Below are 25,052 nucleotides of genomic sequence, written 5' to 3'. Positions count from 1 at the left end.
CTTTTCATGTGCTTATTGGCCATTTGTATGTCTTCTTTGGAGAAATGTTTGCTCAAATCCTTTGACCATTTTCAGTTGTGTTATTTGTTGAGTTGTCAGAGTTCTTTATATATTCTGGACCCAAGTCCCTTATCAGATACAGTCAATTCTCAGTATTCCTGGTCTATAAGTTCCTATAGAACTTTATGTTCTATAAAGTCACCACAAACACTGAACCATTGCTCCTACTGGAAGTGTGCACATATCTTACATAGATTACAATCTTTAGTCCTTCCTATAACTTCTCTTTTATTTTAAAAGAGAAAATTTTTGTTTAAAAGTGTTAAGTAACTTGTCTGAGGCTGCCCCAGGACTAATCCTCCCACAGTTAGGATTCATACTCCATTCAGCTGGCCCCAGAGCTGGAACTTCTTGAACCACTCTGCACTGCCCACTACTGTCTTCATCCTCTGGTAATCTCGGTATGAGAGCTAAAAAAAGAAGGCAGACCCTTGGCCTTTTTTGACCTCAGCTGGGAACTTTGTGTCTCTTTTGCCACTAGCCATTCTGTGTATGTCTGCAGATGACCAGGGAAAGCTCTATGAGTATTGGGGTTATAAATAAATTTTAGCAAGTAGTCCAGTTCTCAATTATGGAATATACTTACAATGAGGATCATTAGTAATAATATCTCCTGTATAGGGTTTGCAAACATTTTCTCTTATTCTGCGAGTTGCTTTCACTTTCTTTTTTTTTCCTTCCACTTTCTTGATGGTGTCCTTTGAAACACAAAAATTTTAAATTTTTGATGAAGTCCAATTTATTTTTTCTTTTGTTGCTTAGGCTTTTGGTGTCATGTCTAAGAAGCCTTTGCCTTATCCAAGGTCACAAAGGTTTACTCCTATGGTTTTTTCCTAAGAGTTTTATCGTTTTAGCTCTTACATTTAGGTCTATGACACGTTTTTTTTGTTTGTTTGTTTGTTTGTTTGTTTCGGTACACGGGCCTCTCACTGTTGTGGCCTCTCCCGTTGCGGAGCACAGGCTCCGGATGCGCAGGCTCAGCGGCCGTGGCTCACGGGCCCAGCCACTCCGCGGCATGTGGGATCTTCCCAGACCGGGGCACAAACCCGTGTCCCCTGCATCGGCAGGCGGAGTGTCAACGACTGCGCCACCAGAGAAGCCCTATGACACGTTTTAAGTTAATTTTTGTGTATCGTGTAAGGGAGGAGTCCTATTTCATTGTTTTCCATGTGGATGTCAGTTGTTCTGTACCATTTGTTAAAAAGACTGTTTTTTCCCCTGTTGAATTGTTTTGGCACTCTTGTCAAAAATCAATTGACTATAAATGTAAGGGCTTATTCTGGACTCTCAATTTAGTACTATTGATCTATATTTCCGTTCTCACACTGTCTTGATTGATGTAGCTTCATAGTAAGTTTTGAGATGGGAAACTGTGAGTCCTCCAACTTTGTTCTTGATATATGGCTTCTGAGTTATTTTTCCATACTTTTAGATAAAGCAATGAGATTACTGAACTGGTCAGAAAACCCCAAATTATAATGAAGTAAAATTTACAAGTTATATAAGGTGTATTTCTACAGTCAAATGAAAATGCCTAGTTTCTAATGTCTCTTTCCAACTGCAATTTTCTGCCCTGCAGTGCTAATTTAATCAGTGTTATTGCTGCTAAAACAAGTATTGTGAAATGATCATTGTGAGTTAATGATTCTCCTGAATCTTCTAGGGTTTAGATTATTTAAAGGTTTTGGTTTTTTGTTTCCCTGTCTGTTTAGGTGGGTGTAGAGTTTTCCAACGTTGTTATCCCCCAGATTAAGAAATTTGGAAGACTTGCTATTGCTATACGTGGGCCCATCTCTACATATAACAGAACCGGCCCCCTTCCCCCAGGTAATGAGCTCACGCACATGATCACAGGTGTAGAAAGACGGGACAAGGAGGAGATTCACAGATATGGTGTAGGCCAGTGACTATCAAAGTATTTAACAGATTTCCTAATATTCTTGATGAAATAGTGTTTATTAAACTAAAAATATATAATTGTGTATATTTGTGCTAAATCAGCTTATATTGGATTTTGATATAGAGAAATAACAGGCGCTGAAAATATGGAAGAAACAGAGTTATTAAAAGTTTGAGTTTAAAAAAAAAAGTTTTAGTTTTTTACCTACTGTTTTCTGCAAAGTTGTGAAAAGCCATGATTTGATTTAGAAATAGAACACGTTGTCCTGGCTGGGAAAAAACGAGGGTTCTTCAGGATATTCGGGATGTGCTGGAGGTTTGGGGGTGGGTAGACGGTGGCTTAATGTGGGTAAAGGGAAAACAGGCTGCCATTTCCTTCAGACAGTAGTGGGCAGAGTTTCCTACAGCAGCACCAAACTGACAATTTCCACTACAAGGGAAAGGGGCATGCGTCTTCTCTCCATCCCTAGAACGTCCTTGTTTCGCTTCTCCTGTGCCCTGCCAGGCCCTCCATCCCCCGCTTCTCCACTCTCTTATGCTGAGACCTTCCCCTCCCACCTCCATGCCCAAATAAGTCTAAAAGCAGTATCAACTAGAGAACTATGTTCATTAAATCTCAATTTTCTAAGAGATGTCCTATAGGCCTCTTATTTTACAGATGGGGAGATGGATGGCCAAAAGGACCAGAGACTCTTTCAATCCTATTAGCGACAGACTCAAAATAAAAGCAGATCTTCTGAACTCCTCATACAGAGTCGTTTCTGCTACAAATGATTCTGTGCTGTTGGTGAGATTACAGATTTACCTGCGGTCTAAAAATTAAAAAAAGGAGAAAGGGCTTCCCTGGTGGCGCAGTGGTTGAGAGTCCGCCTGCCGATGCAGGGGACACGGGTTCGTTCCCCGGTCCAGGAAGATCCCACATGCCGCAAAAAAAAAAAAAAAAAAAAAAAGGAGAAAGAAGAACAAAAAGGAATCTTCCAGATTACCATCAGGATCCAGGCAACCACAAATAAATGGGTTATTTGTTCTATGATGGGCTTCACTCGTGGGAATGAAACCTTATAACCCTGCTAGTTAACAACACCTCGGCTACACTGAGACAGGTGGGTGGGAGTGGAAGAGGCTGAGGAAGGCCCACTTATAGATTCCCTGTTGGGTTGTGAAAAATCAAAGATGCTACTTTCTCCAAGAAGGATACTCCAGGTGCACCTGGCAATCTTATTAGGGACTTTTTCCCCCCATATTTTTCTAATTGATGCTAAGCTAGCGTCCTGGGAAATCTTCCTGCCAATTGAGCAGAGGTCCAGGATGCATTTTCCTGACCACAGCCAAATATTTTGGATACAGTAACTTGATCTAGGCTTTTAAGCAATTAGTCTTTGCAAGTTCAGCGGCTCAGGGCTCAGGTCTTTGAGACCTATCTGGCCTTGTGGACAAGGTGGCCTTGTCCATTCCATTTTAATCAAGTGAGATTCTGCTCTGCCTCTGATCTCCAGAAATTCTAACATATTTCACTGTTAGGAGAGCTCGGAGGCAAGTACTTGTTTCTCCCAGCTTTCATGCCACATTTGTTTTCTACTCGCAATAAAGAAACCACATCCCCATCAGCATGCACAATCGCAGAAACAGTATTTCATCCTCTTCCAAGATGAGAAAATGAGGACTCCACTTCTTAACCCAAGAGAAATATGGCTGGGGTGAGTCGTCCGGAGAAGCACTCTTTCTGCAAGGCTAATCTAGCATTTGGATGTTTCCCTCTCGTGTCTCACTCATCTTGCATCAGTTTCTTTTGCTTCAGGACAAAGCCCTACTTTTCCTTCTTTATCTCTTTTTTTTTTTTTTTTTTGGCTTCTTTGGGTCTTCATTGCTGCAGGCGGGCTTTCTCTAGTTGTGGTGAGCGGGGGCTACTCTTCTTTGCGGTGCGTGGGCTTCTCACTGCGGTGGATTCTCTTGTTACGGAGCATGGGCTCTAGGCGCGCAGGCTTCAGTAGTTGCAGTGTGCGGGCTCAGTAGTTGTGGCTTGCAGGCTCTAGAGTGCAGACACAGTAGTTGTGGCGCACAGGCTTAGTTGCTCTGCGGCATGTGGGATCTTCCCGGACCGGGGCGCGAACCCGTGTCCCCTGCATCGGCAGGCGGACTCTCAACCACTGCACCACCAGGGAAGCCCCACGCTCTTGCTTTTAAATATCATCAGTATGCTGACAGCTCCCAACTGTCTGTCTCCAGCCTAGATCTCTCCCCTGAGCTCTAAACTGTTCAGCAGCTGTGCTTGGATGTGCAATAGCTTCTCCATCTCTGCCTTAAAGTGTTAAAAACCGAAAATGTCTTGATCTTTCCTGCCAAACTTGCTCTATATATAGACCGCACCGTCTCAGTTGTGACAACCTTTTTAGTTGCTCAATTCAAAAACGTTGAAATTATCTTTGATTCCTTTCTTTCTCTCATATCCATGTCTAATCTGTCGGCAAATTCTGGTGGCCCAACCTCGGAGATACATTCAGAATCTGCCCTGTCTCCCCTCCTTCACTGCCACCATCCTGGTCTAGGCCACCATCTTGTCTGGCCTGGATGTTGTGGTGGCCTCTAAGCTGCTCTCTCACTTTTTCACCCCTACAGACAATTCCCAACACAGCAGCCAGAGTGATCTTTTAAAGCATAAATCACGCCAAGTCATCTTACGCTCAAAACCCTGCAAAGCTCCCCATTTCACTTAGAATAAACCCTGCGAGGCTGGACACTATCTGGCCTCCGTTACCTCTCTAGTTTCATTGCTTACTGTCTCTCCCCACACCCCTCCACTTCTCCGTAATTGCTTACCTAATTCTCACCCCCTCCTTCAAGTTTTTGCTGAAAACTGCCTTCTGAATGAGGAAGCTTTGAACATGACCCTATTTTATATTGCAATCCCCTTCACTGGTTGAGCCTCCTTATCTTACTTTGATCCATAGCAATTATCATCTTTTAACATAATATACACTATAATTCACTTAATTGTCTGTCTCCCTCCCATGAGAATGGAACCTCCCCGAGGGCAGCAGTATTCATGCATTTTGTTTGCTGATGTATCCACACCACCCAGGATAGTCTGAATAGGCACTAGATGAACATTGTCCAGACGAATGAGTGTTAGAGGGGCGTATATTTTGCCATGGCTCTTCCAGGTCCTAGAGTGGAGTCGTCTTATAGCCATGCCTTATAGATCCAGAGGAAGAATCCAATCGCTTTGTCCTGAGCTGTGATCATTTTCCCACCTTACGCCATGTGGAGTTTTAGTCAACAGAAATCTGAATAACCGAGGTGGCATTATTTTCATTTCCCAGGAGAAAAGTGGTACCATACTTCCTAACTCCTGGCTTCCTGATCATTTCCAAATTCAAAGACATAGATGGCTCCCCTGGCATCCCCTGGAGCTTGGCGTTTTTCCCAGTCTAACACTCTCCAAGTGCTGGGCTGGGCTCTTTGCAGGGAGCTGGGAAGAGTGGGATGCGTTTAGAGTTCCCAGTGTGTAGCCTCTTTGTCCCTGTTGGTGAAATCAAACATGATCACAGCTGACAGCAGACATCACTGTGCTGGTGTCCCAAATGCTTTCTTCCTACAAAGTGAACCTAATTATAATTTTGTTCTAAGTAACTAGTGAATCGGTTTAATTTCTCTCTCATCTACTTATTTCGTTCTCATCCCTCCCCCTTTCTTTTTTTTTTTTTTCTTTGTGATACACGGGCCTCTCACTGTTGTGGCCTCTCCCCTTGCGGAGCACAGGCTCTGGACGCGCAGGCTCAGCGGCCATGGCTCACAGGCCCAGCCACTCCGCGGCATGTGGGATCTTCCCGGACCGGGGCACGAACCCGTGTCCCCTGCATCGGCAGGCGGACTCTCAACCACTGTGCCACCAGGGAACCCCCCCCTTTTTTAATACACTTTTTATTTTAGAATAGTTTTAGAGTTACAGAAAAATTCCTGAGAGTAGAGAGTTCCCATATACCCTGTATTCTATTATATCCTAATTTCCCATATTATTAACATTTTATATTAGTATTCACCCTCTACTTTTAACCTCTAAACTTTTGATTATAGCTTTTGACCCTTTCCAGGTTCTTGGCCTCTTCAAGCACAGGAATGAGCTGGGGCTTTCTATTGATAGTTAAGTGTTCAAATCCCAGCTTCCCTACATACTAGTTGAGTGACCTCAAGCAAATAAATAGTCCCTCCATAAATCCATAAAGGATGCTAAGCCATCACTGGATACATTAGGGAAAAACAGTATAAGGTGACTTAGGTCTCCACATAAGACCTCTTTAAAATAATGTGAGAATGTGAATTAGTTCTATTTAGTAGACTGTGCCTTGTAGAAAAAAGAGAAATGAAAATCCTTCTTCACTAAATGAACTCTTCCCTCCCACACTCCTAAATGAATGTTAAACACGTACTGAACAAATCTTGGCTTGAAGGGAAGACATATTTTTAGACTGCCATCGTATTTACATTTCCTGAACAGGTTCTGCCTCTTCAGGGGTCAAATAGAGGTAATGATGCTACAGCATTGGGCTACTGGAAAGATGAACACAGATGATACCCTGCAAGGATGTCCCCTGCTCCATCTGCTTCCGCCTCTTCTGAGATCATTACATTATTAAATTTTTTGTTCAATTTACTTAGAAATTAATTAATTGCTTCCTTGTGACATTTCTCGTATTGTTATGCTGTGATCTGACGCCTATTATTAAACTCTTATGTGAGCTGTAATCTGTTACATACACTGTGTATGTGGGTCATGCCCCCCAAATGACTATAAGTTCAAAGAGGACAGGGTCTCCACTTCCTAGTTCCAAGTTTCCCATGACGTACTGATAAATTTGTTGCTACAGTGAGAAGAGTATATAATTTAGAATATGAAATTAATCTATTATATTTGTTGTTGTTTTGATACAGGGTAAAATCCAGTACCATGAACACATTACTGAAGGATTTGAAAGCATGCCACCTGCATTTATGGGAATGCTGAGAGAATTTGGGGAAGCAATAGTGAAAGCATGAACAAAAATGACACATGGAATCTAGAAATCATTTGGATGATTACTTAGTTTCTTTATAATCATTTAGTAAAAGGTATGCTGTCTTCATGATCTAAAAAACATTAATTGTAATGCATCTGATCTACCTAATAAAATACATTTAAGTGGAATATAATTAGCAAGAGAGAGGGAAAATTTCATATTGAACAATGGCCAAGTGAACTTACTGCCTGCTATAGTTCCCTCAGGGTTATGATAGAAAATAATGGCTCTCGAGTCCAAAAGTTTACTGCTTCTGATTTTTCATCTGTAAAGTGAGGACAGTAACATCTGCTTCACATACATATTATACATTTATTTAAAACACCAGCATAACACGTGGCATGTATTAGGTACTCAGTAAGTGTTAGCTACCTCCCTGCAGAAATCAGTGAATTTGAAGTCAAGATCACCACCCCTATGGCTTATGGTTACACAAGGAGAAATAACCATTGCTGATGTACACGGACTCAGGGGAGCCCCCATTGGTCCTCTTCGGGCAGGTCTAACGTGGCAGACCAAGGAAGGAATCTATCGCTCACAACAGCTACAAAAAAAGATAACATATGGGAATCTTTATAAGCCAACAAAAATGTGAGAGATTATTATGAAGAAAGCTTTGAAACATGACTAAGAAACACAAAAGAAGACAGAACATATGGAAGTTACCATGCTCTTGGACTGGGAGATTCAGTATCATGAAAATGTCAGTTCTGTTGATCAATTCTGCTACCAAATAGAGGAGGGATCAAATTGGAGTACAAGGAAAAAATAAGAGGAAAAAGTGCAATTGTGTGTGTGTGTGTATAAAACCTCTGGAAAGATGTAATAACAAGAACTGAGGTGTGCCTGAAAGATGGGGGATAAGAGAAAAACTACACTTTTGTGCTTTTTGAATTCTGAATCTAATGAACAAATTTATTCACTATTACAAATTCAATTAAAAAAATTAAAGTCCCTGTGCTTCTGTGTCCCCTTCCCATATGGGGGAAATAACATATGCATGAGAAAAAACTCAGGAAAAGGTGGGGTCACCCCTAAGGCTGGGCACCCCCTGGTGTTTTTACCTCTCAAACTTGTCCACAAGTTTGAGCCTCCAGCAGCGTGTCAGCTCCAGGTGAAGGGTTCCTGCCCCAGCACTGGGTCCCGTGGTGGGTTCTGTTCTAAGGCTTCTACCCCAGTAGCTTGTGACTCTCGGTATCTGTCTGACTCTCCCACTCTGGGGGCAGTGGTTTACCCCGTGACCTAAGGTCTCTGCTGGATCTCAAGAGTTGTTGATTTTTTTATGCTCAATGTTTTTCTTGTTGTTAGGACAGACTGATGACACCCAAGCGCAATACATGCTGGACCAGAAACCAGAAGTCAAGAGCATGTACGTATCTATATACATATATACACATATATATATTATAAATATATATATATTAGTTTTGGGGTTTTTTTTGGCCTCCCTGTGTGGCTTGCTGGATCTTAGTTCCTCGACAAGGGATTGAACCCATGCCCTGGCAGTGAAAGTGCAGAGTCCTAACCACTGGACTGCCAGTGAATTCCCAAGAGGATATATTTTAAATTTTGATAATACTTACCATTTTTTCTTTGATGGTTAAGTGCTTTTAGTCTTTCACCTAAGAAATATTTGCCTATCTGTAGGTCATGAAATTTTTCTCCCATATTTTTATTCTGTAAGTTTTACCCTTTTAGCATTTATGTTAGATCTGTGATGGAGCAGGGAATAGGGGATTGGGATTGACTGCAAAGGGCAAAAGAGAATTTTCTGGGGTGATTTCAAGGTTCTGTTTGGATGGGGATGGCATAAGGGTGGACATGTGTCAAAACTCATTAAACAGTACATTTAAATGCATGCATCTTATTGTATATAAATTATACGTCAATAAAGTTAACTTTTAAAAAGAAGAAAAATAGGTCCAGTACAAAATTTAGGCCACAAGACAGGAGCTTCCTTGCTACCAAAGTGCTATGGACTCCTGGCTTACTTGTAGGGAGAAAGAAGTACAATAAACAGCCAAAGAAAGGCCAACATCTGTAAGATCCACAATCACACGTTACATTCTTTGTAGGGAAGCCTCCCAAGTGGGCACTGATATATTTCACCTTAAGAGGAGACAGGAAGAACAAAGATCTTCATGTTTCCCCCATGCCCATCTAAATCTCTTTCCAGAATTTATTTTGGGCCCAACAGTAAGATAGGTAATTTTTTCCAAGAGACAAGCTAGTTTTTTCATACACCACTTATGGAATATTCCATCTTTCCTTTACAATCTATTAATAACATGGTTCCACATCTAGACTCATCTGTTCGTTTTTTCCGTTACATTTTTAATTAATTTATTTATTTATGGCTGTGTTGGGTCTTTTTTGCTGCGTGCGGGCATTCTCTAGTTGCAGCGAGGGGGGCCTACCCTTCGTTGCAGTATATGGGCCCTAGAGCGCGTGGGCTTCAGTAGTTGTGGCACACGGGCTTTGTTGCTCCGCAGCATGTGGCATCTTCCCAGACCAGGGCTCGAACCCGTGTCCCCTCCATTGGCAGGCAGATTCTTAACCACTGCACCACGAGGGAAGTCCCTCCATTACATTTTTGATTGGTTGTTGCTGGAGTTTTGGACAGTTTTTAACTACACCTATCAATCTATGCACAATTTGTGCATTTCTGAAATAAAGTATTAAAGAAAACAGTGCTCTTTTGAATACAGTATTTCAGATTAATGCATTTAGAACTTTTGCCACAATATTTTAGCCTGATGCTTATGGCAAATCCATAACTGCTGCCAGGTAGCTAGCTGGACTTGATACAACTCACTGCATCAAGAAAATACGATTTTTGCCGGCATGTGCTATTATTCTGCAACTCAGACATTTAGTCTATGTTCTGTGAACTGGTGTATATCCCAGGTGTACAAATCTTTTTCAGTGAAATCTTGATAGCAAAGTGGTGGTCAACGTTCCATAGACATTCCCTGGTAAGAACCAGGCAGGATATCACCAATGACAGATTTTATCAGCCCCACTGAAAAGGTTAAGCAAGATCTACCGGGATTCCAATTTTAAGGTAGTAAAGAATTCTGCCTTCTCCTCTGGAAAATCCAAAACAATATAGATGATAAGAAACAAAAATTGGGGGGAATTCCCTGGCAGTCCAGTGGTTAAGACGTGGGATTTCACTGCTGTGGACCCGGGTTCGATCCCTGGTCGGGGTAATAAGATCCCACAAACCACGCGTTGCAGCTCCCCCAAAAAATTTTTTAAGAAAAATTTAGGGGAAGCTGTAGAATGTTGTAATAAAAAAGAAAATAACAGGTGATGGTGAAAAGATGAAACAATTTTACCAATTTACTTATACACTCCTGGTGGAATGTAAAATGGTGAAATTTAAAGAGGTAGTTTTTTTCAGCATTATTCACAATAGCCAAGGTATCAAAACTACCTCAGTGTCCATCAACAGATGGATTGGTAAAGAAAATGTGGGGTGTGTGTGTGTACATATATATATATATACACACACACACACACACACACACTAGAATATTATTCTGACTTAAAAAAAGAAGGAACTTCTGTCATTTGCAGCAACATGGATGAACCTGGAGAACATTATGCTAAGTGAAATAAATCAGAGAAAAACACTGTATAGTACCACTTACATGTGGACTCAAAAAAAATAAAAGAATGCATAGAGTAGAAAGTAGAAAAGTGGTTGCCAGGGTTGGGTAAAATAGGGAGTGGTTAATCAAAAGGTGTAACTGAGTTATAAGATGAATAAGGTCAGAGGATCTAGTGGATAACATGGTGACTACAGTTTTTAACACTATATTGTATAGCTGAATTTGCTAAGAGAGTAGAACTTAAATGTTCTTGCCAAAAAAAAAAAAAAAAAGGTAAATATGTGAGTCGATGGATGTTTGGACTCATTTCACAATGTATATCAAATCATCATGTTATATACTTTACTTACATTTTTGTCAATTGTACTAGATTGACAAAATCTGAAAAGTGAATTTTATGTAAATTCCATCTCAATAAACCTGATATAAAAATTAAGAGACACATGTAAGCCCAAACAATAATATTTGAAGAGATACACCGTTTGGAAGAATTTTACTGACCAGGAGAAAAAGCCACGACTGCCTTCCGAAAAGGTACTGATGAGATCCATATGATTCACAAGGTGGAGGAAATCAGGGACTCAAAGGAGAGAAAGTGCTTGAAAACACGCATAAGAGCGGTTCAAGCCCCAGATGCCACTCCCACCCTTCATGGTCAGGGACTGTCCATCACCCTATGAAAATTTCACCCCCATAGAAATCTGAGGTATCATCTTTCACGAAAGAGAACTTGAGAGGCTTTTAACTTGGGGACCCTGGCCCTGGAGGACATAAGGCTGAATACAGATTAAGTGGAATTCTGTATATGGGTGAACTCCAACCCCATACTACCATGCAGCTTTCTTCCACCTGTTCCAGAAAAATAGCCAGGCTTATGGCGCCTGGCAGCTTAAATCCTTCCCTAGAAAAACTGTAGACACTGCTCCAAGGACTGAGAGACACGGACATTTAGGGTCCCAAAGGCAAAATCTAAGTGAACACCCCCATCACCCTTCTGTGAAGCCCACCAATTGACCTAAGTCCATGCTCCCATGGACTCAAACTTCCAACCCAGGGACCCTGGACTTTGAGCTGGGAACATGGATCGAATCAGACTACGGACTGTCTCTCCTGGGGAAAGTATGTACAACATGTGGTGTGGGAAGAAGGAAAGGGTGTGGTTATCAGGAGAGACTGGGGCAGAAGCAGTGGATGTGCTCACAAGGGGAAAACTATTTCTCAGCCTCCCTTGCAGTTAGCCGAGGCTCATATGACTGATGTCTGGCCAAATGAAGAGTAGAAGTGATTTCTAAGCCAGAGGTTCCCAAACTTTCTTGGTTACAGCATCCTTAGTAGCACAATCCTTTTCTCACAGCGTCCCTGGGCTAAAAGAAATACCTGACAGTTCCATTTGCTAAATAGTTAGGTCCAAGCAACATAATAGTATTAGTTGGTGCCATGTCCAGTAATTAGAGCTGTTTCCCTAAAACTTAAAATATCCTAGGAAGCCCTTGTGAATTCTCTACAGTGCCCTGGGACACCTTTGCACCAAAATGGGACCCAAGGTTCTAAGCTTTTCCAGGCCAGTGCTTAGAAACATTGTATAATGCTCCAGGTCTTGCTTTCCTTGCCTCTGGGACCTTGGAGGCCATATGTTCCAGATGGCATGATTACAAAATGTTGGAAAGAAAAAGGTGGAAGTCTGACTGGGAAATAAACTTTTACTGAGTTAACATCACTCTGATTTGTTGGGTTCTCTGTGGCTCACTGCGTACTCCAACTCTATACTGTTCAATATGGTAGCCATTTAAGGCGACTGAGAACTGGAAATATGGATAGAGTGCCACATTTCAAGGTTTAAAAAACTGAGGCAGAGTAAATATTTTTCCATTAAACACAACTTTATTGTTTTGGTAGAACTACAATTCACTTTAACTGTTGCACGGCACAGGACGTTGCTGTTGTATTGTAATGCTTGTACAGGAACGTGCATGACTTCTAGTATTACAGATAAACACTTCACCAATCTAGTCAGTATCAACAGACTGATTCAGTTCAGATGATTTTTTTCTATGCACTGAAGTAACATCACAATGTGTCTACTTGGATATTTTATGTAGATAGTACAAGTTAAAGAACACCTATGCAGACAGCACAAATTACAGTGACACCTATATGTAAACCATAATCATAAATTGAGACACTTATTATTTTAACTGTAATATAATAAAATTATCTAGATTAAAAATATGGAAAAATATTTAGATTTTTAATGAAGGCATATTAATGAGGCAGAATTCAGTGCAATACAGAAGCTAGTACCACAACGAGTACAGCAAAGAAAAAAGAGTGCAAGGGGGTACAGTGCACATTCGATGATGAGTAGCAAATGCAACTCACTGCAGGCACAGGAAAATGAGAAGGCTGTTTGTTGTACACAAGTGTTCAATACAGTAGACAATATTTAAGACAGCAGCTAATAGTTATTTCATTTTTTCAGCAACAGTTTAGTGATAAGTATTCTCCCAATAGTCAAAAAAGAATCCACGAAATAAGTCCTACGAAATGAGAATTACATTTCCAACAAAAAATTTAAACAATTTTTAACAGGATTTCAAGCTTATACTTGGCCAGCTATAAAATGGTTTGAATTCTTGCATGTGCGCGCACACACACACACACACACACACACACACAAGAATCTTCGATGGAGAGATGATAAAAGAAATGACCATTTTAATTATGGTAATCTAGTTAGAAAATTATGAGGAAGCCTTAAAAAGACACATAAAAATTGAAAATTAACCTTCTAATTTTGCTCACAGAAGACAAGAAATTTCTTGTAATATCAAAGATCAATTGGTTCAAAATTCGAAAAATTTCAAGTACTTAGCTTTAGGTGTGTAATATAAGATATAAGACACTGCCAACTGAAAACTTTGAGTACATTCTGTCTCAAAGAACATCGAAATTTATAAAGAAATGTCAATTCATTGTCTAAAAACTCAAACTCATGACAGATATTTTTGACAATTTTCCACCTGATAAAGAAGAAATTTCAGCTAGAGAAAAAAATTCGTTTCTATCATAAAGATAAGACTAAAGCTGTGTTAGGTCCAAAGACATATATACTGGAGTTTTAAAGCAAGAGAATGGTATTTCCCTCATTGCTTTGTTCCACTATATGGTAACTATTGAAAATATCTGTTCAGTTTTCTGAAGCAGACTCCAAGAAGACAGACATGAATACAGATGTTAAAATTCTTCCGTACATGTGTGCAAATGATATATAATCACTGCTAGTTTATGAAACTGTTGAAAATAATGTTTTTAATGATCTTGTGTTCTTTACTGATACTCCTTGGTTGAATCATAAAAGAATTTTACAAAGATTTCCTGTACTGGGAATTCCAATTCAAGATTTTCTTGAAATGAAAGGAATGACTGCTAAGTATTCGAAAATCAAAGACAAAAAGTGGCAGTATCACACTGAATATGAGTGAGCTACATTTGAAGCTTCTTAGAGTGGGAAAAACTTGTGACCTACTCAGGTGAGAAAAATTAGTTAAAATTGAAACATTTCATAATATAAACAAAAAATAATGACTTTACACATTTTTCTAACATGAGTCAACATGCAAATTTTCAATGTAATCAATAGCATTGTATAAATTGGCTGCAAAATACAAGAAAAATGTGAAGAATGGTTGATACTGATAAATTTAGTTTTGTTTCCATTTATGCAATACATCATTGAATTTAATGGTAGTAACAGAGTTGACAGAAGAGTTGAATTTATTTAAACAGATATTGCTTTGAAACTATATGCTTTTGTTTCAAAATCAAGTCAATTCTTCCGATAAAAAGATGAACAACTTTGTAAATGTGGATGCAAATATCGAAGGAAAATAATTTTCTGATACTTGAAAAATTTAGGTATATGTAGACTAACAACAAAGTGCATTTGGAAGAACTAGGTAAATCTACTTTTCAACTCTAAGTTTTATTAATCTCAATATGGCTCAAGTATTTCAAATAAAAATTTAGTGTATGAACTAAGATGTGCTGCAACTGTAAAATACACATGGGTTTTGGAGACAGTGCAAAAAAATAATATAAAATACCTCACCAATAATTTTTTATACTGATTATATGTTGATATAATATTATGGATATACTGGGTAAAACAAATTATATTATTCACCTGTCTCCTCTTACCTTTTTAGAGTGGCTACTAGAAAATCTGAAATTATTACGTGGCTCACATTCTATTCCTAATGGACAGTGCCACAGTAACTGAAACACCTTCCAAGTGGTGTTTTAGAGCCCTCTTCTTAAACATGAGTAGTCAAAGATCACCAGAAGTTTGAGGAAAGCCTCCAAGGAGAAAGAGAGAAAACAAGTAAAAACAACTCAGAGGAAAGATAATGAAGGGAGCGGTAACACTAAAGGATACCATATTAGCATCCTCAGAGAAATGAGTATTTCACCCATGACACAAACAGAATATGATTTTTTTTTAAAAAGGAGTAAGCAGAGAATCAGAAAATGCACTTGGAAATATAAATATGACAACAAAAATAAAACATTCAAAACATTTAGTAGTAGAGCTGGAAGATAAAAGTTGACAACAGCTTCCAAAAAGAAGGATAAAAATCAAAGACATGGAAGGACTGATGTCAGGGAATATGGAGCAGTAGGAGGCGCCAGGAAGCCATCTCTCCACTTAGACAACAACTGTACTGGCAGAAAGTACCTAAAGTGACTATTTGGAACACAGGAGTCTATTTTAAGGCTTGTAGTGTCCAGGGGAAATCTTAAGTGGTAAACTGCAACGAACAGTGGTGGATTTTAGCCTTTAGCAGAGTAGCAGCTACCCATTCCCCATCAGCCAGCCCAAACATTTCTAGTTTGACTTGCTGGAGCCAAGGTGGGCAATAAAGACCTTTTCCTCCAAATACCAGGGTCCCAGGTCCTGACTGTGGATGGTTGCTTCTGATCAAGAAGGAAGAGCAGACAGAGGTGAGTGGCCATTCTTCCAACTCCCCCCACTGGCTAAAGTGGTTCCCAGGGGATTTAAAGCAGGGGTCCCCAACCCCTGGGCCAGAGACCAGTACCGGTCCACGGCCTTTTAGGAACCAGGCCGCACAGCAGGAGGTGAGCGGCGAGCGAGCAGCGAAGCTTCATCTATCGTTCCCCATCGCTCCCCATTGCTCGCATTACCACCTGAACCATCCCCACATGTATGGGAGAATTTAGAAAGCCTCTGCCTCTGCCCAGGGAAAGACAGGCTCAGAAAAGACCTGAGAAAAGTCTAAGCATTCACCACAGACTGATCATTGGCAGAGAGACGACAACAAACGATAAAAAAAAAAATCTGAGAAGGAGAATCTGATTTCCAGAGGTACCACACTACAGTAGTCCCCTGCCTTATCCATGGTCTGGCTCTGCACAGTTTGTTAACAGCGGTCAACTGCAGCCCGAAAACATTAAATGGAAAATTCCAGAAATAAGCAATTCATCACTTTTAAATTGCACACCATTCTGAATAGTGTGATAAAATCTCACACCATCCCGCTCCAACCTGCCTGGTATTCCCAACCAAGAACGTCTGCTCCCAACATCTATCCATCAACGTCATGTTCAGTGATCCAGGATCACCCGAAGCAGATGATCCTTCTCCTGACACAGTGTCAGAAGGTCAACAGTAGCCTAATGCTATGTCACACTGCCTGTCATTCACCTCATTTCATTACATAGGCATTTTATCATCGCACATCATCATCGTAAGAATGTGCACAGCAGAATAAGATATTTTGTGAGAGAAACCACACTCACATGTTTATTATACTATATCATTATAATTCCACTTTATTATTATTATTTTTTGCAGTACGCGGGCCTCTCACTGCTGTGGCCTCTCCCGTTGCGGAGCACAGGCTCCGGACGCGCAGGCTCAGCGGCCATGGCTCACGGGCCCAGCCGCTCCGCGGCATGTGGGATCTTCCCGGACCGGGACACAAACCCGCGTCCCCTGCATTGGCAGGCGGACTCTCAACCGCTGTGCCACCAGGGAAGCCCTCCACTTTATTATTATTGTTAATATTTTATTGGGACTAATTTATAAATTAAACTTTATCACAGGTGTGTATGTAAAGGAAAAAACATAGTATATATACGAGTTCAGTATTATCGGCAGGTTCAGTCATCCACTGGGGGTCTTGGAACGTATCCCCTGCACATAAGGGGGGGTGACTATATAAGATTCACATGTCCACTTTTCAACAAAAAAAATCACAAGGCATACGGAGAAACAGGAGATATACCTGAGGAACTCAGACCTACTAGACAAAGACTTTAAAATAACTGTCAAATATGCTCAAAGAGCTAAAGGAAGGTTCTGAACATGTTGTCAGATCAAGAGAGAAAATGAAGAAGATTCTTCAAAGCAGAAAAAAACTGGGGAATATGTATCCATTAATGATTAATTTAAAAAGGAATGCTCTCCTTGGTCGCACTTTACAAAAAAAACAAACCCGTAAACATCTTGAATATCAATGGGGAAAAGCCCCAGAAGAGCTACAGGTAGATTTAGCAAAGCTGTAAGTTATCAGAACCACTCTATAGGGAGAGACACCTAAGGACTCCAGCCTGAAATAATCTTAGAACTTGTGAAAACAAATAAAAGAAAAACCTCATGCAAAATGAAGACTGGAAGCCCTGAAGGGAGAGCTCTCAAGCACATACCAGCTTACTCTACATTCCTCAGCAGGAAGAAAGACTTCTTCCTCGCCAACAACAGCCCAGCCAATGAGAAACCACTGCAACTCAGCCAATGAGAAGCCACCACAACCCTGAATTCTCATTCTCCTCCAATGAACTTTCATTCAAAACAGCCCCTCCCAACTTCCTCCATTCCGCTGTAAAAAGAACACTCCTGACCTTCCTTCTCCAGACATGTCTATAAGTTTACCATAGTTTGCATGTCCCAAATCGTAATTTCTCTGTTATTCCCAAACAAACTCAATTTTGCTGGCCCCTGGGGTAGCCTTTAACTCTATGTTCATTAATGGGTTGAATAGGGATCTTTCTCTTCTAGTTAAAAGGACCAGGATGGAATGGGAAATTATTTCCACTCCAGATTTATTTAATTCAGCAAATCAGCTCACCAGCACCACAGATGATTCAACTAAAAGACCGACCACTAAAATCCTCAATTTTCAACTCCACCAAGTAGAGGCCCCTAAATGAAACACAAACCCTCCTGGTCTTTTCCATTAGTGCAAAAAGCCAGGACATTGAAGGAAAGACTGTGACAAGCTTAAGTGCACCAGGCACCCTCAATCCTCTAACCAGCTTCCTCAATTCCCAGGGAATTACAGGGTTTTTCCCCAATCCTTCCCCTCAGTCAACTTAGAGAAACCACTCTCCAGCTTGGGAATGAGTCCCTCCATCCTCACTGACACCAGAGCTACAGTCTTGGGGCTCAACCTGTTACTCAAGAGCCCCTGACTCAGAGGATTAAAATGGTTCAGTGGGGGGGGGGTCTCAAAATAAACCTCCCCAGGTTCCTGTCTGTTAACCTATCTCCTTTGGTTTAGGCTAAGAGATAGCTACCCTTTTCTCTTTAGTTCCTCTGTCCCTGTTCATTTATTGGGCCAAGATTCCTTAGAAAAAATGTCATGCTGGCATTTCTGCCAAAAGGAGACAATAAATCTAGAACTTGATAGCAGCAACCAAAACAGCCAACTGGATGAATCAAATGATCTAGCTTTTAATACATTAAAGGAAAGCTTGATAAATCTCCCTACTGTTGATCAACTTCCCTTTTTCCTCTTCATACAAGAGAAGGAGAGAAGCACTTACTTACCCAAAAGCATGGGGATCACCATCACCCCATAGGGTACTAGAGTTGGCAGCTGGACCCTGGGCACGAGGATACCCCTTTTGCCTTAGAGTCATTCCTGCTACTGTCCTTTTAGTTAAGGCCACCAAAAAAATAATCATGGGATCCCCTCTAATTATCTCTGTACCCCCTACAGAAGCCCCACCTGTTCAACATATAATCCGGGGAAACCTGTCCGCACTGCCCCCAAACACTTTAAATTGCCATTAGAGTTGGAAAAGGGACTTTATTCAGCTATCCTCACCCCATGGATACAAATATATCTTGGCAGTGATTTGTATGTTTTCCCACTGGACTGAAGCTTTCCCACGTAGACAAACTATTGCCTCTTCAGTAGCTAAAACTTACTGGAAAAAAATATCCCTACCTGATGAACCCCTCTTGAGCTCCACAGCAACCAAGGGACCTGTTTTACTGGTCAAATATTACAGCAAGTATGTGTTGTTTGGCCAAATCTTCAGTACTTTCACTGTACACATCATCACCAGGCTTCAGGACTAATCGAACGAACTAAGTGTCATCAAAACTCAATGGGGGGGGACTTCCCAGGTGGTGCAGTGGTTGAGAATCTGCCTGCCAATGCAGGGGACACGGGTTCGAGCCCTGGTCTGGGAAGATCCCACATGCCGCAGAGCAACTGGGCCCGTGAGCCGCAACTACTGAGCCTGTGCGTCTGGAGCCTGTGCTCCACAACAAGAGGCCACGACAGTGAGAGGCCTGCGCACCGCGATGAAGAGTGGCCCCCGCTTGCCACAACTAGAGAAAGCCCTCGCACAGAAACGAAGACCCAACACAGCCATAAATAAATAAATAAATAAATAAATAGATAGATAAATAAATTCATAGTGGCCGCACCAATTTACATTCCCAACAACTGTCAGAGGGTTCCCTTTAAAAAAAAAGAATACACCTGCCAATGCAGGGGACACGGGTTTGTCCAGTGATTAAGAATATGCCTGCCAATGCAGGGGAAACGGGTTTGCTCCTCCATGCTGAGGAGCAACTGAGCCCACGTGTCACAACTACTGAGCCTGCGCTCTAGAGCCCGCGAGCAACAACTACTGAGCCCACGTGCCACAACTACTGAAGTCAGCACGCCTAGAGCCTGTGCTTCTCAACAAGAGAAGCCACTGCGATGAGAAGCCCGTGCATGGCAACAAAGAGTAGCCCCCGCTCACCACAACTACAGATGGCCCATCTGCAGCAACGAAGATCCAACACAGCCAAAAATAAATAAGTAAATTAATTTTTTTTAAAGAAACACAAAAACTAGAGTTAAAAAAAAAAAACTTAATGGGGGGGGCGGCAGAGTCAAGATGGCAGAGTAGGAGGACATGGAGTTCGTATCTCCTCACAAGTACAAGAATGCATGGAGGGGCTTCCCTGGTGGCAGAGTAGTTAAGAATCCTCCTGCCAATGCAGGGGACATGGGTTTGAGCCCTGATCTGGGAAGATCCCACATGCCGCAGAGCAACTAAGCCCATGCGCCACAACTACTGAGCCTGGGCTCTAGAGCCCATGAGCCACAATGACTGAAGCCCGTGCGCCTAGAGCCCGTGCTGTGCAACAAGAGAAACCACTGCAATAAGAAGCCCATGCACCGCAACTAAGAGTAGCCCCCACTCGCAGCAACTAAAACAAAGCCTGTGTGCAGCAATGAGGACCCAATGCAGCCATAAATAAATTAAATAAATAAATAAAAAATTTAAAAAAAGAATGCATTGCAGCAATCCTTGCAGAGCACCTACTGGGTGCTAGTGGGGGACCCTGGACACCTAAGGGGATGGGAGGAATCACTGCACAACCAGATTGGGGGTCGGGCCTGAGTCCCTGTGGTGGGAGCACTGAGTCCAAGACACTAGACTAACAGAGAACCTTAGGCCCCAGAGAATATTAATCAGTGTGAGCTCTCCTGGAGGTCATCATCTCAGCACCAAGACCCCGCTCCACCAAACTGCATGCAAACTCCAGTGCTGGACACCTCAGGCCAAACAACCAGCAAGACAAGAACACAGCCCCACCCATCAAAAAAAATGAGATGACAAAAAATATGTTACAGATGAAGAAGCAAGGTAAAAACCTACAAAACAAAAAAAATGAAGAGGAAATAGGCAATCTACCTCAGAATTCAGAGAAATGATAGTAAATATGATCCAAAATCTCAGAAACAGAATGGAGGTATGGATCAGGAAAATACAAGAAATGTTTAACAAAGACCTACAAGAACTAAAGAACAAACAGTGATGAACAACAAATAACTGAAATGAAAAATACACTAGAAGGAATCAATAGTAGAATAACTGAGACAGGAGAACGAATAAGTGAGCTGGAAGATAGAATGCTGGAAATAACTGCCAAGGAGCAGAATAAAGAAAAAAGAATGGGGCTTCCCTGGTGGCGCAGTGGTTGAGAATCTGCCTGCTAACGCAGGGGACGTGGGTTCGAGCCCTGGTCTGGGAAGATCCCACATGCCGCGGAGCAACTAGGCCCGTGAGCCACAACTACTGAGCCTGCGCGTCTGGAGCCTGTGCTCTGCAACAAGAGAGGCCACGATAGTGAGAGGCCCGCACACTGCGATGAAGAGTGGCCCCTGCTTGCCACAACTAGAGAAAGCCCTCACACAGAAACGAAGACTCAACACAGCAAAAATAAATAATTAATAAACTCCTATGCCCAACATCTTAAAAAAAAAAAGAGAAAAAAGAATGAAAAGAATCAAGGACAGTCTCAGAGACCTTTGGGACAATATTAAAGCACCAACATTCAAATTATAGGGGTCCCAGAAGAAGAGAAAGAGAAAGGGTCTGAAAAAATATTTGAAGGGATCAGAGTTGAAAACTTCCCTAACATGGGAAAGGAAATAGCCACCCAAGTCCAGGAAGCACAGAGAGTCCCATACAGGATAAACCCAAGGAGAAACATGCCAAGACACATATTAATCAAAATAACAAAAGTTAAATTCAAAGAAAAAATATTAAAAGCAGCAAGGGAAAAGCAAAAAACAACATATGAGGGAAACCCCATAAGGTTATCAGCTGATTTTTCAGCAGAAGCTCTTCAGGCCGGAAGGGAGTGGCAGGATACATTTAAAATGATGACAGGGAAAAACCTATAACCAAGATTACTCTATGCAGCAAGGATCTCATTCAGATTTGACAGAGAAATCAAAAGCTTTACAGACAAGCAAAAGCTAAGAGAATTCAGCATCACCAAAGAGCATTACGAAAAATGCTGAAGGAACTTCTCTAAGCGGGAAACAAGAGAAGAAAAAACCCACAAAAACAAACCCAAATCAATTAAGAAAATGGTAACAGGAACATACATATCGAAAATCACCTTGAATGTAAATGGATTAAATGCTCCAACCAAAAGACACAGACTGGCTGAATGGATACAAAAACAAGACCCGTATATATGCTGTCTACAAGAGGCCCACTTGAGACCTAGGGACACATACAGACTGAAAGTGAGGGGATGAAAAAAGACATTCCATGTAAATGGAAATCAAAAGAAAGCTGGAGTAGCAATACTCATATCAGACAAAATAGACTTTAAAATAAAGACTGTTACAAGAGAAAAGAAAGGACACTACATAATGATCAAGGGATCAATCCAAGAAGGAAACATAACAATTATAAATATTTATGCACCCAACATAGGAGCACCTCAATACATAAGACAAATGCTAACAGCCATAAAAGGAGAAATCAACAGTAACACAGTAATAGTGGGGGACTTTAACACCCCACTTACACCAATAGACAGATCATGCAGACAGAAAATAAATAAGGAAACACAAGCTTTAAATGACACAACAGACCAGACACACTTAATTGATATTTACAGGACATTCCACCTCAAAGCAGAAGAATACACATTCTTCTCAAGTGCACATGGAATGCTCTCTAGAATAGCTCACATCTTGGGTCACAAATCAAGCCTTGGAAAATTTAAGAAAATTGAGATTGTATCAAGCCGCCTTTCTGACCACAATGCTACGAGATTAGAAACCAATTATAGAAAAAGAACTGTAAAAAACAGAAACACGTGGAGGCTAAACAGTACATTGCTGAATAACCAAGAGATCACTGAAAAAAATCAAAGAAAAAATTTAAAAATACCTACAAACACATGACAATGAAAACATGACAATCCAAAACCTATGGGATGCATGGGCTTCCTTGGTGGCGCAGTGATTAAGAAACCGCCTGCCAATTCAGGGGACACGAGTTCGAGCCCTGGCCCAGGAAGATCCCACATGCTTCGGCGCAAAAGCCCGTGCACCACAGCTACTGAGCCTGCACTCTAGAACTTGCGTGCCACAACTAAGCTCGCGTGCCTCAACTACTGAGCCCACGTGCCACAACTACTGAGCCCATGTGCCAAAACTACTGAAGCCCATGCACCTGGAGCCCGTGCCCCGCACCAGAGAGGCCACTGCAATGAGAAGCCCACATGCCACAACCAGAGAAAGCCCACACACAGCAACAAAGACCCAATGCAGCAAAAAAAAAAAAAAAAAAACCTATGGGACATAGCAAAAGCGGTTCTAAGAGAGAGTTTTACAGGAATACAATCCTACCTCAAGAAACAAGAAAAATCTCAAATAAACAATCTAACCTTACAACTAAAGCAACTAGAAAAAGAACAAAGAAAACCTGAAGTTAGTAGAAGGAAAGAAATCATAAAGATCAGAACAGAAATAAATAAAATAGAAATGAAGAAAACAATAGCAAAGATCAATAAAACTAAAAGTTGGTTCTTTGAGAAGATAAACAAAATTGATAAACCTTTAGCCAGACTCATCAAGAAAAAAAGGTAGAGGATTCAAATCAATAAAATTAGAAATGAAAAAGGAGAAATTACAAGTGACACTGCAGAAATACAAAGGATCATGAGAGACTACCACAAGCAACTACATGCCAATAAAATGGACAACCCAGAAGAAATGGACAAGTTCTTGGAAAGGTAAAACTTTCCAAGACTGAACCAGGAAGAATTCGAAAATATAAACAAACCAATCACAAATAATGAAATTCAAAGTGTGATAAAAAAAATTTTTCAACAAACAAAACTCCAGGACCAGATGGTTTCACAGGCAAATTCTATCAAACATTTAGAGAAGAGTTAACATCTATCCTTCTCAATCTCCTCCAAAAAATTGCAGAGGGAGGAACACTCCCAAACACGTTCTACAAGGCCACCATCACCCTGATACCAAAACCAGACAGATATCACAAAAAAATAAAATTACAGACCAATATCACTGATGAACATAGACACAAAAATCCTTAACAAAGTACTAGCATACAGAATCCAACAACACATTAAAAAGATCAAACACCATAATCAAGTGGAATTTATCCCAGGGTTGCAAGATTCTTCAGTATACACAACACAATCCTTGTGATACAGCATATTAACAAATTAAAGGATAAAAACCATATGATCATCTCAATAGATGCAGAAAAAGCTTTTGACAAAATCCAACACCCATTTATGATAAAAACTCTCCATAAAGTGGGCACAGAGGGAACCTACCTCAACATAATAAAGGCCACATATGACAAACCCACAGCAAACATCATTCTCAATGGTGTAAAACTGAAAGCATTTCCTCAAAGATCAGGAACAAGACAAGGGTGTCCACTCTTGCCATTATTATTCAACATAGTATTGGAAATCCTAGCCACGGCAATCAGAGAAGAAAGAGAAATAAAAGGAACACAAATTGGAAAAGAAGTAAAACTGTCAGTGTTTGCAGATGACATAATACTATACACAGAAAATCCTAAGATGCCACCAGAAAACTACTACAGCTAATCAGTGAATCTGGTGAAGTTGCTAGATACAAAATTAATGCACAGAAATCTCTTGCATCCCTATACCCTAATAACGAAAGATCAGAAAGAGAAATTAAGGAAACAATCCTATTTTCCATTGCAACAAAAAGAATAAAATACCTAGGAATAAACCTACCTAAGGAGGCAAAAGACCTGTATGCAGAAAACTTTAAGATGTTGATGAAAGAAATAAAAGACGACACAAACAGATGGAGAGATATACCATGTTCTTAGATTGGAAAAATCAATATTGTGAAAATGACTATACTACCAAAGCAATCTACAGACTCAACATAATCCCTATCAAATTACCAATGGCATTTTTCACAGAATTAGAACAAAAGATTTTACAATTTGTATTGAAGCACAAAAAACCCCGAATAGCCAAAGCAATCTTAAGAAAAATAGAGCAGGAAGAATGGAGGAAATCAGGCTCCCTGACTTCAGACTATACTACAAAGCTACAGTAATGAACACAATATGGTACTGGCACAAAAACAGAAATATAGATCAATGGAACATGATGGAAAGCCCAGAGATAAACCCATGCACCTAGGGTCACCTAATCTATGACAGAGGAGGCAAGAATATACAATGGAGAAAAGACAGTCTCTTCAGTTAGTGGTGCTGGGAAAACTGGACAGCTACATGTAAAAGAATGAAATTAGAACACTCCCTAACACCATACACAAAC

At 40.8% G+C, this 25,052-nt stretch overlaps 2 protein-coding genes across 2 annotated transcripts in view; one reads left to right on the top strand and one right to left on the bottom strand.

Moving 5' to 3' along the window:
* PTGR1 (prostaglandin reductase 1) overlaps nt 1-25,052 on the top strand; it is a 45,493-nt gene that overhangs the window by 13,818 nt on the left and 6,623 nt on the right. The window contains exons 7-9 of the mRNA XM_089912644.1: nt 1,773-1,955; nt 6,889-7,065; nt 8,322-25,052. The exon at nt 8,322-25,052 is cut by the window's right edge and continues 6,623 nt beyond it. Coding sequence (XP_089768770.1) covers nt 1,773-1,955; nt 6,889-6,993 — 288 coding nt within the window. The 3' untranslated portion in view covers nt 6,994-7,065; nt 8,322-25,052. The remainder of the gene's footprint in view (nt 1-1,772; nt 1,956-6,888; nt 7,066-8,321) is intronic.
* ZNF483 (zinc finger protein 483) overlaps nt 13,269-25,052 on the bottom strand; it is a 31,909-nt gene continuing 20,125 nt past the window's right edge. The window contains exon 5 of the mRNA XM_022579061.3: nt 13,269-25,052. This exon is cut by the window's right edge and continues 13,191 nt beyond it. The gene's annotated coding sequence lies outside the window, so the exon portion shown is untranslated.

Source organism: Delphinapterus leucas, chromosome 6 (assembly GCF_059928025.1).
Source record: "Delphinapterus leucas isolate spDelLeu-1000000601 "Yukka" chromosome 6, BTC_Dleu_Yukka2, whole genome shotgun sequence".
Taxonomy (NCBI): Eukaryota; Metazoa; Chordata; class Mammalia; order Artiodactyla; family Monodontidae; genus Delphinapterus; species Delphinapterus leucas.
Note: the sequence above shows the minus strand (reverse complement) of the source record. Positions and strands in the feature narration are given on the sequence as shown.